At 45.7% G+C, this 16,881-nt stretch overlaps 1 protein-coding gene across 3 annotated transcripts in view; it reads right to left on the reverse strand.

Annotated features, from left to right (window-relative positions):
* AMBRA1 (autophagy and beclin 1 regulator 1) overlaps nt 1–16,881 on the reverse strand; it is a 226,914-nt gene that overhangs the window by 16,274 nt on the left and 193,759 nt on the right. For 2 of the 3 annotated variants that reach the window (XM_082271115.1, XM_082271117.1), the window contains exon 16: nt 2,106–2,195. The exons of the other annotated variant lie outside the window; for it this stretch is intronic. In XM_082271115.1, the coding sequence (XP_082127241.1) occupies nt 2,106–2,195 (90 nt within the window). The remainder of the gene's footprint in view (nt 1–2,105; nt 2,196–16,881) is intronic. 3 annotated transcript variants of the gene reach the window in all.

Consider the following 16,881-nt stretch of genomic DNA (forward strand, 5'->3'; position numbering starts at 1 on the left):
ACAAAGTTTTGTATCTAGGCCCCAAGCTGGATCATAAAGTCTACCAAAACAATTAAAGCTGAACTCCAAGCAGATATAAAAAGAGACACAAATTAATGCAGCCCTATATTTATTAATACATCGTAAATGTATCTTATTTAAAAAGGTAAGCAGTGTTTGTATCCAAATTCAATTCAATACCAGCCTTACAGACAGACTGTAGGAGGGAGAAGCAGCACACAGAGCTAATCAGGTGTGTTGTAGTGCAAGGAGCATGCTGATAGAAAGAGAAAGCAAAGTGACAGGGAGCTGAGCTCATCAGTTTCCCGCTTCTTCTTTCACTTTTCAGTCCCAGTTTGGAGGAGGAACCAGATCTGTAAGTGTTACTTAACTGCAGCAGAGAAAAATCAGGTCAGAAGTTCAGATACATGTGTATTCTACATGATAGAGAATCCACTGTTCGAGTATGCAAGGTATTGCACTGTAATGGCCACAGCACTGGTGAAACCAGACAAACTAAATAGGAGGGATAGTCATAATTAAAGTAGTACAGTCAAAAGCCCATTTAGCTGTACTTCTCCTGTGGATGACAGGAGTGCAGTTCGTTCTGCACTCCTGTGACCAGTTTTCAGCAGACATCAGGCTGAAATCCGCTGTCGGCTGACATCACAGAGCCGGTCCAGGCTGGGGAAAAATCTTGACCCTGTGGTCAGGATCCACCCAGGAGCCTAGACTGACACCTGGCTAAGCCTCTCAGTGAGCCGTCAAGAGGAACGGACCACTGAGAACTGAGCGATCAGTGGTCTTTGATCACTCAGTTTTCAGTCTTAGAGCCGGCGGGGGGAGAGATGCAGCATCGGACCAATGCTGCAACCACTTAGGTAAGGATTAAAAAAAAAAAAAAAAGCCTCTTTTAGGTCAGATACTGAAGTTTCTATGAATATGTGAACACTTGGGTCTCATCTACAGAGTGCCTTGGGATTCCCCAAACCACTTAGGGAGATCATAAACGCAGCATGCCTAGAACTGACCACTGCACTAGACTGGTATCCACCCATCAAGGCATTTAGGTAGCTGCATACTAACCAGCCCACTGCTTGCATAAGGGCTGAGGACTCTTGACAGGAGTACAGAAGCAGGTTGCTGTGATTTCAGGAAGCTATATTCAGCACCATGTTGCCCACAAACATCCCCCCCCCCCCAAGTCATAATATGCCTGTATTGTATAGAGCAGCATTTTTCAACCAGAGTGCCTTCAGGTTTCTTCAGGGGTGCCTTGGCAAATTGCCCAAAAAGTGTATACAAGTGGGATCAAGCCTGCCTTTAAATTCCACAAAGTCACAGGTTTTCATTGTGCACAATTACAACCTTCCAGGTGCCAGTGTCCCAACAACCGATGACATCAGTTCATAAGGACGACATCAGGCGCCTGCAAAGCATCCTTGTTTGCTCCTGCTGATTGTAGTGCTGATCAAGTGGGGGAAATCTGATAGGGCGGATTTACAAGTGTCGATTGGTAGATTAACTTTTGAACAACTGCATTGCCCATATGTTGATTGATTGAAATTTGTCTGGTCCCTGCTAAATCAAATTCCCATGTATGGCTGGCTTAATTCACCTCCAATTCTGGCTGTCCTATATGTGCGATTATGTAAAACTATTAGTTTTGTTTTTTCTATTTTGGAATGGGGTGCCTTGAGATTGTGAATAATTTTGTGTCTTGATAAGAAAGGTTGAGAAACACTGGTAGAGCGAAGCACAGAGAACCAGTGAGGACATCACCAAGCCTCAAATAGGGTCATAAAAATGGAAAGGTCTTTATTTAGAAATGTCAGTAGCACATTGATGAGCAAGGAAGGAAGTAGCAGGAAAAGCAAAATATAAACAGTTCAAACTTTAGCTTTAATATCTTCCTGGAGTTCAGGTTTATTTAGTCTTCACGAGTGGCATTGCTAAAGTTAAACTCCTCACTTTGACAAACTGAAAACCTTACAAAGACGAATTTCACTTTAACAGAATATAACCTTTTTCTTAACACTGGGCCTTTAATGTATTATAACCCCATGTAGGCTAATAAAGTCTTTCAAAAAGGGGGCTCCACACCAGTGATCATTCATGTGTCTCACCCAGGTCTCTCGCTGCTCCGAGTAGTGCTATGCTGTAGAATAGCCTCATTCATTTGCTCCCAAAACTGGTCACATACATTGTCAAATGCCCTACATAATAAGAGAAAAATCAAAGTAAGACAAGTTCAGAATTAAATCCTTTGAATTTCTATTACAATTTAGGCATTTAAAGCGGTAGTAAATCTGCTTTTTATTTATACCTACAGGCAAGCATAGAATAAGGCTTAGTAAAGTTCTCCTAATCATGCACTGTTTAGGAGATATTTACTTTATTAGCAGCAAGTGACATCCCAAATGCAGGCGCAATGTTCCCTGAATGGACGGTGTCATCACGGATGCATGCGCACTGCACCCTGAATGGACGGTGACATCACGGATGCATGCGCACTGCACCCTGAATGGACGGTGACATCATGGATGCATGCGCACTGCACCCTGAATGGACGGTGACATCATGGATGCATGCGCACTGCACCCTGAATGGACGGTGACATCACAGATGCATGCGCATTGCACCCTGAATGGATGGTGCCATCCATTCAGAGCTCTGTGCGGCAGCCGTGACTCCCATGTGTATGCATGGGACTGACGTCCCTGTAGCGCAGCCAAACGACCTAAACCCTCCAACCCGGAAGGAAGACCGAGTGGAGATGGAAGGGTATATAGGTTTCTACTGTTACTTGTGTCCTGCTTGAAAGATTTCCCTTCACTCCCTGCCTTGGAGGCCTAAAAGGAAATTAGAAGAAATCCCTCTGAAGAAAACAGGATTCCCATCTAAGGCCCTTTCAGACAAAGTGGATCCGCCTGCTCAGCGAGGGATCTCTCCACTGAGCAGGCAGATGACAGGTCCATGTCCACTCCGCTATACAGTGCGGACACAGCCACCTCTCCTCTATGGGGCCATTGGAGGGAAACGGACTGCATGTCATCTGATCCACCATGTATCGCCGTACGTCTGTTCTTGTCCTGACCAGCAGGTGTCAGAGGACACATGTCCGCTGACACAGAGAACAATGGGTGGTCCAATCAGGTATGCCTAAACAACGGACAGGCGGAACCAATCAGTCCGCTTGTGTGAGGGAGGGGGCCATAGGGAGTTGTCATAAGAACGTGTTCCAGTTGAAGGAATTCCCTCTCTTCTTGCTGGGGAGACAAGTCTAAAATGTTGGATTTCTCACCACGTTCTGTTTCGGGGTAAATGATTAGCAGAAGAAACAGGAAAGAGGTGAATCTCCCTAGCACAGACAGAAATAAAAACCTGACGGGGGTTATCACACCTTTCCATATTCTACTCAAGACTTGACTTAAAAAAAAAAAAAAATGCCTTTACATACACTTTAAAACTGAACTCTGGGATAAGCAAATATTGTCTAAATACAAGAGTAATGTGTATTTTTCCTTGAATCTTGGTGTGTTTAGTGTATTTCTTCCAGATCTGTGCAGTAATTGTGAAAGTTTGCCTCTCTGTAATAAAAGACCATTCACTGCTGCTCTCCCTCCTTGTGCAGGATGACTGGTCTGGTCTCTGCCCCCTCCTGTAGTTTTCTGCAGGCAACCTGTAGCGGGTGGCGCCTGTGTGGCCCCTCCCACAGCTCTGCTGTCTGAACAAGCATGTACAGAAAGGTGATGTCAGTGCTACTTTTACAAGGTAACTAGGTTTGTAAAGGCCATTGGTGCATACAATGTGGTTTCATATCATAAGTGGCTACTGAGGAAATACATTTAAATGAACATTTCTGTGCCTGGAGTTCAGCTTTAAAGGTTAGTGGTAAACATGAAATTCTGCACTTATTTTTTTAATGTAACAGTTCAAGAAAAATAATACAGCCAACCATAGATGGTCAGATGCTGCCTTAGAATGATTGGTTGGAATACATCTAGCAGTTTCTTGCGTAATGGATTAGGGACACATTCTGACCATTCTAAATCCACAGGTAAAACAAAAAAAACCTTTTAATTGCCTTTACACACCATTACTCATAATACTAAAAGTGAGCTGATAATCCATATTCACGTGAATATTAAAATTTACAAACAAAACACCTGTGTTCTCTGTGTGCGTGCATCAGGCATACTGAACTGCATTGTACTGGCCACACGGCCTCAACAATAGCTTTTAGCGTGATGCTGTGACTTCCGCGGTGCTGCAGAAACCAGCCATAAGCTCTGAAAATAGCTGTATGTTCTCTACAATAATGAATTGTTTTGATCGGCACTGCCTCCTTCTCAAACTTTATCCTTTTGAACAAAGCATATTTCCAGCGGTTGCCAGGCAACGCCTCTGATGCCAATGACTGTTGTGACTATAAAGAAGGATTCTGGCAAGCCTTTGTCTTCGTCATCTGATCAGGATACAATTAGACGGCCAGCCCTAGCGAATTTCAATAAGCCCTGCTCAGGGAAAGTCAGGGCGATCTTCTCCGAGCTAAATCCATGGAAATGTCAACAAGGTTCTGTTATCAAGGTAAACCTGGACTCAGCAGTCTTAAACTGGCCATAGACAGTTCAAATCTCGGCCGTTTCAGCAGGGACCAGCCGAGATTCGAACCATCTATGGGCAGGCTGAATGTATCAATCAACTTGGATAAGTCCAGCCTGTCTAATTATTTTACATGTAATTATTGCTAGCAGCTATTATAGCAGTAAGCACTGTGTTCTCCCAGTGGGGATTGCGTCCCTGTGGTTGCAGGAAAGAAAATCGCTCTACATATGGCTGGCCATACATTAGGCAATCTTCTTTCCTTCAAACATGGGTTATAGGAAAAGAAATCCACTCGATTTCAACAACATATTCAGTGTTCTTGGAGGAATCCCTACGCTATTGTATTCTGACAGTGGGAGGTTTCCAGCCATCAGAATACGATCACTGCTGGCAGCTATAGCCGTCGGCAGTAACGGAATGAAAAAAAAAAAACCCCAACAGGCTGGATGTACCAAAGTCGATTAAAAAAAAAAAAATCAAACTTTGGTGCAACCAACCTGCCCATAGATGATCGAAATTCTAAGGCCGGCTATATATATATATATATATATATATACATATATATATATATACACACACATACACAGAGATGCATACACCAATCAGCGATAACTTTATGACCACCCACACAATATTGAGTAGGTCCCCTTTTACTGGAAAAATCTACTGAGGCAAAATCCATCGAGGCATGGACTCCACTAGACCTCTGAAGGTATGCTGTGGTATCTAACACTAAGCTGTCAGTAGTAGATCCTTGAAGTCCTGTAAGTTGTGAGGTGCAGCCTCCACTGATCAGATTCGTTTTTCCAGAACATCCCACATATGCTCAATTAGAATGAGATCTGGTGAATTTGGAGGCCAAATCAAACTCCTGTTCCTTAAACCATTTTTGATCATTTTTTTCAGAATGTGCAGAGTGCATTATCCTGCCTAAAGAGGCCACTGCCATCAGGTAATACAGTTTCCATAAAGGAGTGTACTTGGTTAGCAACAATTTTTTAGATAGGTGGTATGTGTTAAAGTAACATCCACACGAATGGCAGGACACAAGGTCTCCCAGGAGAACATTGCCCAAAGCATCACACTGCTTCCACTGGCTTGCCTTCTTCCCATAGTGCATCCTGGTGCCACCTCCTCCCCAGGTAAGGGACGCACACACTCCTGGCCATCCACATGATGTAAAAGAAAACATTATCAGACCAGGCCACCTTCTTCCACTGCTCTGTGGTCCAACTCTGATGCTCACTTGCCCACTGTAGGCGCTTTTGACTGTGAACACGGGGCAGCATGGGTACCCTGACCAGTCTACAGCTATGCAGCCCCATAACACAAAATACAATGCCCATCTTTTCTGCTTTCAACATATCAACTTTATGGACAATTTTACTTGCTGCCTAATATATCCCACCCACTTTCAGAAGGCATTGTAATGAGATAAACAACATTATTTACTTACCTGTCAGTGGTCATAAAGGTATGACTGATCATTGTGTGTGTGTGTGTATGTTTATATATATATATATATATATATATCTATATATCTATATCTATCTATAGGTTTTATCTTTTTTTTTTTTTTATTGAATTTTAAGTATACAAAAGATAGAAAGGCGACGGGTAAAATAACCCGAGCAGCCTGTACAGAGTATAAACATAACAGCCATGCTTGAGCACAAGAGTTAGTGGTAGAGGTACAATAGGTAAATAAGTAGAACCTAAACAAACAGAGGAATAAGGCTATCATAGAGAAAGCTGCCGTAAAAAAGAGTAGTAGTGGGGTTGAGCTGGATGGATCTTTGTAAGGGGGGGGGGGGGGGGGAGGTGCTAAAAAGTAAAATGTCCAATGATCAATGATGATTAGTATCAGAATGCAGGAGGGGGGGCATTATAAACCCAAGATACGGAGCTCCAAGAAGGGTATGAGCCATAGAGGTTTTATTTGTTATGTGGGACCAGTATCTTTTACCAATTTCAAGCAGAACTAAATCCATCATTTTAATGGTTTCCCAAAACGGTTACAATCAAGGCATGCTGTAAATGAAAACTGTCACAGTTTCCTCTGCCCTCACCTGAACTGTCAAGCCATCAGATGGCTGGTTTCATCACATGTGCGGCACCATTGCAACTGCAGATCAAGCAGAGGCTATGATGCTTCTATAGCTTGGACTGGAGGGTTTAGTTCTGCTTTAAGAGCTTTATATGACCGCTGATAATTCTATATATTTAAAGACCTGCAAAATGCTTTTATGTGTGCTTCTCACAGCAACTGTCACAACAGCTCCCCCTTCTTTTGACCTGTAACCGCAAGATGTTCTAGAAATCCATAACCGAGAAGTGAAGAAATAGTTTATTATAAAAAGAACTTGAATATCACACAGGATAAAGTTAGTAAGTTGTGGTTTCCTTTTTATCTACATTCTGAGGCCAATAGCTAGGTCCGACATGGTCCACAATTTGTATTTAAAACTGAACTCCAGGCACAAAGACTTCTATATAAATATGTTCCTCAATAGCTACAAAGAATGTTAATCCTTTATGTATTAATCAATTGCCTTTGCAAAGTCAGTTATTACCTTATAAAAGTGATGGTGACACTATCACTGTGCTGCACATAGCCTGTAGAGCTGTGGTTGGGGACCCAGTAGGCCCACCCTCTTCAGGCTCTCTGTAGGAAACTATAGGAGGGGCGGATACAAGACCAGTCACCTTGCACAAAGCGAGAGCAGCAGCGACCGGTCTTCTTATAGGAAGCTTCTGCACAGAGGCAAAGTGCAGGAGTTGTTTTATGATGGATTACTGCACAGGTCTGAAAGAAATACACAAAGGACACCAAGATTCAAGTAAGAATACACAAGCTTCTTATAATAAGACAATACTTGTTTAGCCTGGAGTTCAGCTTTAAATGGTTCCAATACTATACACATCAAATCTGCTGCTGCTTACAATACACTGCTAAAACAAACATTGAGAAAGGGCCTTTGTTGACGGGCTTCTTTTCGCCTCAAGCAGATATTGCAGTCCCAGACAAGTCAAAAAACATCTTAATTCAGGTCAACTGCACCTTTCAAAGAATTCTAAAAAACCTAAGAAGGATCTCAAATTGATGCCATCGACACAAGGCCAAAGTCTGCCGGCACACGCCCTAAATCTGCACCAATAAGCTCCAACCTTTTACTAGGCAAAGGTTATCTGGCATAAGTAGGTGCATTCATGTTGTTTTACCTCATTAACCCCTGGTCTCCCAGCGCTTTAGAAACTTTCAGATGATGGGAGGCAGTATGGGGTTTAGGATCATGTGAACACCGTGATTGGCTGTCACATGATTGGAAAGCTCCTGATCACAAGTAGCGATCGGGAGCTTTCCATTAGCCCCAAGTGCAAGGAGCATGCAGGGCGTGCGCTCTCAGCACAGCTGTATTTACATTCTGGTACGCAAATTTGCAGCTGCTCAGCGTTAAGGCCCACCAGCCAAGAGGCCGCATATTTGTGTACTGTTGAGGTTAAAGACTGCAAACATTCCATTGTTATCAATTTGATAGACCTCATCTGTGAGATAAGGGGAAGCAGGAAGCTAAACCTGCTTATGTAATGAGCGCATTTTTAAAATAAATATCTTTACGCAATTTTGCATTTAAAAAAAGGCGATCTCTACAAACATCTATATGTTCTCTTTAAAGGATAACTAAAACAAAAAAGCAATATATTGCAGCTTTTAGTCCATAGATGTGGTGGTTGGCTGCATTCATTTTTTTATTTTAAGCTAAGAACATTTTCAGCAAATACAGAAAATACCTATTGATTTGGCCAGACACGCAGCGTTGTGTCTTCCTGTTAGTTGCATAGAATATCATCTTCCTTCCTAGCTATCCTCCTAATTATGGCTTGCCTTGTTCACCCATATAATGGAGATGAAGAGATAAGGATATGTTTGTAGTCCAGATCAGGAGATAACTAGGGTGACAACCATAGCTCCCGTCCATAGATACAGTGGAGGAGTGACATAGCCATCCAGGCACAGGAAGTCTGTTATTTGCAGGATTACCAGGTGAAAATAAAGCAAAGAATGTTGGGAATAAAATAAAATAAAGTCTCGACACCAAGGACTAGTAAGCGGTTTCCTTGTTACGGCATATAAAATATTCCTTCCTAGCTATCCTCTGTAAATGAACAATTGTCCTGTCCAATATGTAACTGAGATGAAGAGATAAGGACATGTTTGTAGTCCATATAGCAAGAGACACAGAGTAACAACTACAGCTCCCTTCATAGATACAGTGCTATTTGCAAGATTACCAGGTGAAAATAAATCAAAGAATCTTGAAAAAAAATAAAATGAATACAGCCTCTATATACCAAGAACTAGTAAGCTGTAATATATTATATTTTTTGCTTTATACTGAAGAGATGTGACAATTTTATTGGAGGACAAACACACACAAACTCAAAAGACCATTGCCAAAACAAGGGGCTGACTGGCAACTTTCGGCCCAGGGGGCAAGTACAGTTCAGAGGCCCATGGTGCAGCGATTCGCACCCCTCCCACTTACCCTCTTCCCGGCCTTCTTCTGACCCCCATTCTAGGCTCCGCTCCAGGTACTCCCTGCCCACTGTCCAAATCCGGGTTCCCAACCTGGCCAGCAGGGAGCGTTTGGGGGGAGCTGGGACAGCTCGGTCAGGGCTGGCTGGGGGAGAGCCTCCAGTGGGGCATGCAATCGGCCTCTGCTCAGACACAGTTTACGCCATCCATGGCTGGGGGGGGGACGGAACGGAACGGACGAGGGACCTGCAATCTTTTCTTGTCTTCACCCTGCACTCAGTAGGTCAGCAGTGGGGACTTTTTACTTCTCTCCACTAGGAATCATTTAGGCATGTATGTGGCAGAAGTGGTGCAGCCTTTTTACAGGGCATCAGAGTGGCCCAGGGTGGACTGCCCCCTGGCCCAGTCCTCCCTGGCCAAAACTTGACAGGTCATCTTGCTTTTTTTTTTTTCTCCTCCCTCCAATCGTGTTACATTCAGGCTGATTCATTGCTGTTGTGCCAACTACACACAAACTCCATTGTACGTCTTTTGTACCCAATACACAGTTGCACTTTTGGTTTGCTGACGTGGAAATCTGCCACGTTCTGCAGGAACATCCGCCCATGGCAGATATGAACGGAAGGAGCAGACAGCTGCTGAAGGCTGTCAAAGTTGGCGGAGAAGTGTTAGCATGAAGATCGCAGATCTAACAGCGGCCTCAGAAGCCTATGGATGACTCAGTCTATTGGTACCTAAAATTGAAATACGGTAGCTCTTTTGGATGTGACGTTTCGGTTTTAAACAAACACCTATAGACCGGAAAGCAGATATCAAATAACGAACACGGCAGAACACTGTGCCCTCATCCCCCTGCCTACTTCATGTCACCATACATCCTCATTGCTCCTCTTCCCTCTGCTAGGTGACAGGCTTCACTGGAAGCGGCATGGGGGAACACAATTTTAGTGAAAGGCTCTTGTTAATCAGGGATATTGATCACCTAAATCAATAACCGCAGGAAGCGATAAGCTAATGGTGCTAAAAAAGATGAAACCTGATTTTGTACGAATTACGCCAAACTTCATAACATTAAACTGACACACACAGAGCTCATTAGCAGCCATGTGCATACAGTGCGTCTCCCGGGGTGGCAGTTTGATGCCCCGGGGAAGCAGCTGATGTACTGGCCAGGCACAAAAAACGAGTGACTGTACAAAGGCTTAACAAAGAGTAACCTGAAAGAGAAGCAGATTTCCCTTATAATCCACTATGGAGTAGCAGGAGAAACGCAGGATGAAAAGCAGTCAATTTCTGAGCTAGGAGCATTTTCTTCAGCTCATGACAGTTTTATAACTGTAATCTATTGAATGTCAGAGACAAACATTTAAGAGCGAAAACCTGTTAAACAAGATTCATCTCTTCAAGTGCCATCATCATCTCATATTCAGTCAGTCAATTTAAGTGAACCTTAGTATAGGGCAAGTATGACACATTCATAAGCAAAACTGCACAATCGTAAACATTTAAGACTGAATACTCAGATTCTTGCAAAAGCCCAGCTGTGATCGGTTCACTGTTATGGCCAGATATATCTTATATTGGCCAATAATGCAAGTAGTTCAAGTATCATTTTCTCATCAGATCATACAGGTGTTGGGAGACAGTGTGCCCTCGTAATTTTATTTTTAGAACTTCTACACCAAAGTTTAATTTTTTTTTCATATTCTTATAACTAGAAATGCACTGAAAGGCAGTGGCCAAAAACGGTATTAATCGCAGTGATTTGGACGCAAATTCCCAGCGATTTTGCGACCATTTTACCACGATTTTACTTCGCTTATGGTTTGTTTTTCATAGGTCATGTGACATCAAAAACGTAACACGGGGGTGTTAATGATGTGTTCTTGCTGCGTTTTCAATGCATTTCAAGGGGGAAACGGGAAATGCAGCAAGCAGGATTTTTAACACCACAAGGGAAGCGCAACGGACCAGTGTGAAGATATACATAGAATTTAAAGGGATACATTTTTCTTGAGTTTTTCTTGCGCTAAAGGTGCCAATCAGAGGCCGACAAACTCATGTTCATTTAAATTGATATTAATTAAAAAGTCGCAAATAACACAAAAATATATAAAAGTAATGGGATTTTTGACTTAGCGTGAAATCCATTTTTCTGATGTTCACTGACAGACACAGCTCTTGATCTTCTTAACCATTGGGTTATACTGTCCCCCTACAGGAGTAGGACACTAGGCAGGAAAAAAAAAAATCTGGCTATGCCTATGGGCAGTCCCAGGGGGTATACTCCCCCTCTCTGCTATAGGTACTCAGTTTTTGTTACAAGCAGTGTCAGAAGACGGACACAGCTCCTGATTCTTCTTAACCATTGGGATGTCCCAAAGCAGTATTAACCACTTCCCGCCCGCCCTATAGGCAAATGACGGCGGGAAGGTGGTTACATTATCCTGACCTGATGTCCTATCACTGACGTAGGCTCTTTACCATGTGACCAGTTGTGTCCAATCACAGCTGGTCACATTGTAAATAGGAAGTGCCGTTGATCGGCTTTCCTCAGTTCGTCTCTGCGGCCCTCCTGACAGGGGGGGGGAGGTCGTCTGCACTGGAAATCAGAGCACTGATTACCAGTGCAGACCCTTAGGGGGGGGGGGGGTGCCACTAGGACCACCAGGGATGCCCACCCATGACCCCAGGGATGCCCACCATGGATGCCCACCATGGCCACCAGGGATGGCAATTAGGGCTCAGGGAGTCCACCAGTGCCCTCCCCATCAGTGCTGCCCGCCAGTGCCCTCACCATCAGTGCTGCCCACCAGTGCCCATTATTGACCACCAGTGCCGTCTATTAATGCCGCCTATAAGTGGCACCTCTCAGTACCCAGCCGTACCGCCTATTAGTGCCCACTAATGCTGCATATCAGTGCGGCCTCTTCAGTGCGGCCTCTTCAGTGCGGCCTCTTCAGTGCGGCCTCTTCAGTGCGGCCTCTTCAGTGCGGCCTCTTCAGTGCGGCCTCTTCAGTGCGGCCTCTTCAGTGCGGCCTCTTCAGTGCGGCCTCTTCAGTGCAGGAAAAAGCTATCTATTTACAAAATATTATAACCAACAAAAAAAACTTTTTTTTTTTTTTCAAACTTTTCGGTCTTTTTTTTATTTGTTTATCAAAAAAGAAAAAACCTTGCGGGGATCAAATACCACCAAAAGAAAGCTCTATTTGTGGGAAAAAAATGACAAATTCAGTTTAGGTACAGTTTTGCATGACCGCGCAATTGTCATTCAAAATGTAACAGCGCTAAAAGCTATAAATTGGCCTGGGCAGGAAGGGGGTGAAAGTGCCCGGTATTGAAGTGGTTAAACATAAGGGGTGGGAAAAAAAAAGCAGAAAAAAATTCTCAAGGCTAACCATAGCCATCCAGGTAACATGGAGCTCAACCATAACAACTGGAGCTCACCTGAAAAAAACAATACACCCTTGAAGAGAACCAGGCCCTCTAAAACAGCAGCCTGCAAAACCTTGCGGCCATAGGAAGCATCCGCAGATGCCAACACATCCATTTCATAAAACTTTGTAAAAGTGTGCATGTACGACCAGATGGCCGCCTTGCAAACTTGCATCACTGATGCCTGATGACGGAAGGCCCAGGAGGCACTAAGCGCTGGATAGAGTGTGCCTTAACAGGGAAAGGAGGAACCTGACCCCTAACTAAATAGGCCTGAATCACTGTCTGTCTGATCCATCTGGAAATGGTAGCAACAGAAATGGCCAACCCTTTTCGAGGTCCAACAAATAGTGAGCCTGACTCCGTAACTGCTATGTACACCCTGATTGCTCGAACCACATCCGGGGAATGCAGAGCAATTGCCTTAGGATGTTTAGGCCTGGGACATAGGGAATGCAACACAATGTCTTTATTCAAATGGAAATCGGAGATGACCTTTAAAAGGAACAATGGACAGGAACGAACAACCCCCTTAGCTCTGTAAACCAACAGGTAAAGTGAACGGCAAGACAACGCCGCCAGCTCAGACACCCTGCAGGCAGAAGTAATCACCACCAAAAAGGCCATCTTCAGGGACAACTTAAGCAGGGGAACCTCCCGATATTTTCGAAGGGAGATTCCTGGATAACTGAAAACAACAAGTTGAGGACCCACGGCAGTAATGGAGACGGCACTGGAGGAACGAAGTGTCGAGCTCCCTGGATAAAGGTACGCAGCAAGGAAAGTGTGGCCAATGGAAAATTAAAGAAAACCGCCAAGGCCAAAACCTGGCCTTTGACGGTACTCAAGGCCAGGCGCTGCTCAATACCCCTTTGGAAGAAAGCCAAGATCCGAGCCACTGAAAAAGAGCAAGGGAGAACCCCAAAAAACTCACACCATGCAATGTACGTCTTCCAAATACGATGGTAGATCTTCCTAGAGGTATATGTTCTAACGTTTAACAGTGTAGGAATCACTGATTCAGACAAACCTCTATCCTTCAGCACCTGGCTTTCAACAGCCAAGCCGTTAAAGCCAGTGAATGTAGAGCAGGATGGAAGTTTGGCCCTTGGGAAAGCAGGTCTTGCTTAAGAGGAAGTCTCCAAGGAGCATCGGCAAACAAGCTGTACCAGATCAGCGTAACAAGACCGGCAAGGCCAGTCTGGAGCCAACAGAAAGACTGGAATCCCTTACTGCCTCGATCCTGCACAGGAGTCTTGGCAGAAGTTTGAGAAAGGCATAAATAAGATGATACTGACGCCAAGGAGCCACTGATGCGTCTGCGGCGTCGGCCAGAGTATCCCAAGACCATGTCACATACCTCTGTATCTTCCATGGAATGTGAGCAGAGAGGGTTGGAAAGATCGTTCTGCCCACCTTGGAATGCAAGCTACTTCCCGATCCACCAGGACACTTCTTGTGCCCCCATGGTCATTGGCATTGTCTAATTAAATTCGTACCAGACACCCCTGAAGACGAATCGTCCAATGATCCAGATAAATACTGAACTCTGAGTTCCAGTACATTGATCAGCAGTCTGGACTCTTTCCGAGTCCAGACCCCCTGAGTACAAACTATGCCGAGGACACCTCCCCACTCGGTCAGGCTGGCATCTGTAGTGATAACCACCGAGTACAGGGGGAGAAGGATTTCCCTGTCGAAGTGGCGGAGAACTAAGCCACCTCTAGAGCTGAATCCCAGAGTAATCTCCAAGGTGTCTATCAGAGCAGTTGGAGACACTGCTCGCAGAAGATGATCATCCATGAAGTAGCAAGTCTTGCACTGCCCCAAAGTGACCCCGTAAGCGACCTGGGGACAAGTGCAGGTTAAAAGGGAAGAACCTTTCCGGAGGAAAAGACAAACTATCTTGTAGCTGGACCGAATTACTTTGTGGACCCACTTGTTATGTACCAGGGAAGTCCACGGGTCTGGGAACCAGCGAAAACGTCCCCCCCACCCCAGAAATGGGTGAGGGTGCACTTTCATGCTGAAGGCCATGTCGTCAAAGCCAGCGACTGTAAAGCAGGCTGGAAGATTGGCCCTTGGGACAGCAGATACTCCAACCAGCCGCACCAGGTCTGTGTACCAAGCTGGGCAGTGCCAGTTCGGGGCCGCTAAAATGACCGGAATCCCTCCTGCCTTGAGCCTGTAGAAGTCTTGGCAGAAGCTCGAGAGGAGGGAAGGCGTAAATCAGACGACACTGACCCCCACGGGGCCACTAGCGCGTCTGCGGGGTTCGCCAGAGGATCCCTTGACCGAGCCACAAACCTCTGCATCTTTCTGTTGAGCAGAGACGCCAACAGATCCACCTCGATGGTGTACAGGGGAAGAGGACTGGATTGAACCGTTCTGACCACCTTAGAATGCCGGCTACCTCCATAGCCGCCAGGACACTTCTCGTGCCTCCCTGGTGATTGACACAAGCGACAGTCATGGCACTGTCCGATTGAATGCGCACTGGACATCCCTGAAGACAATCCGAATCATGGTTGCTTTGTTCAATCTGGAGACCGAAGCGTCCACCACCGGTCGAACAGTTCACTTCTTAAGAAGGGACTTCTCAAAGGGGTACCGCATACCAAATCTCTTAGGGACCACAAGAGGACGTGTTGGTCATTCCCACTCTTTAGCGACAATTCTGTCAAAAAGGAGGGGAAGGAAATAACTTTCCTGCCCTGGATGACTTGTAAGTGCCAAAGGGAACAGCCGCAGCTTCAGTTGTGTCCTCCATTTTTAAGGTCTCACGCACAGATACAATCAGTGCATCTACCAGTGCCTTTTCGTGCGTGGCTTCAGGAGTGAAGGGATCAGCCTCACTATCTGAGAACTCAGGGCGTGTGGCCGCAGAACCAGCAAGGTACCCCACGTTTGCGGCGGCCGAATCAGATTTAGGATCTGAGGAGACAGATGAGGCAGGGAAAGGCGAGGAGAGCTTTTTGCTAGCCCGTTGCCCAAAAACCACCTCCACTCGGGACACAAAGGACTCCAGGACCGCCGTCAGTGTTCCAATGGATGGTTGGGACCCAAAGGGCACTGCAGCGTCAGAGGGGATAAGGTAGGGAAATGTGCTCCAAAGACTCCATGAGTCAATAGGGGGACCCTACTAATAAAAGGTGTAAAACACTACTAAGGGACACCCCCACCGCTCCGGTAGCACCACTCGGTCACCAGTAACACAGCACCTAATCGATCCTCAGCAGACTCACCACCCAGCAGAAACAGGCACCTGCAGCCACCAGGATAATCTGCACTCCACGTACGGCGATCAAGAAGTAAAAAGATCCAGGAATCAGCACCAGGAAATGAAGAGGGGCTCTCACCACCAAAATCACTGCCCATAGGGCTCCATTGTCATGGCCGCCACTATTTTCAATGGCAAACCACTGCAAAATGGCCTTCAGACTACAAAAACACGGCTGCCGTGCATTCATGTAGCACAGGCTACATGAAAATGGCGGCACCACGAGTCTCCCAGGGACCCAGGAGGGATCCCTAGGCTTCAGAAAAAAACAGCACAGGCAAAAAGGGGGGCCCTGGCAGGAGCACCCACCAGGAACAGAATCCCCCCACAGCCGATCGCCCACCCCCGTCGCCCAGGACAGCACCCTGACCCCAACCCAGGCAGTCTTCCAGGCCATCACACAGCCCCAGCGTCAGTGGAAGGGGGGTGTGGGAGGGTGGATGGAGGGTGTGATGGCCCACAGGGACCACCAGACCGATATGGGGGGTGCCTAAACGGGAAGGAGGGGAATCCATGGGGCTGACCGTCCCATGGAGGGGCCCAGGTCCACCCCAAAACCCTCGGGGGGTTACTTACCATACCAGGAACCAGGCGGGCACCGCTCCAGACAGAACCTCCTCTCCATCGTATATGACCTCGCAAAACATTTAACTCGCAGGCCAGCCCCCGTCTGGTGGGGCTATGTTGCAGCAGAGCTTAGGTCTGCACGCGCACACTGGCTAGACTGGGGTGACCACTGGATCTAGATTATCCAGCCAGTCGCCCAGTCCGGCAGTTGATTTTAGATCCCACAGGAAAAAAACAAGCAGAAAAAAATCTATCTAAAAAGAAAAAAATTGCCAGGACCATAGATCCCAGCAAGAAACCAGGTCCTTACTCCTGACTAGGCAGAAAAAAAACTGAGTACCTATAGCAGAGAGAGGGGGTATACCCCCTGGGACTGCCCGTAGGCATAGCCAGAGTTTTTTCTGCCTAGTGTTCTACTCCTGTAGGGGGCAGTATAACCCAAGGTAAGATGTTCATTAGCGGTGTCCGTCAATGG

This window comes from Pelophylax lessonae (assembly GCF_965119305.1).
Source record: "Pelophylax lessonae genome assembly, chromosome: 10".
NCBI lineage: Eukaryota > Metazoa > Chordata > Amphibia > Anura > Ranidae > Pelophylax > Pelophylax lessonae.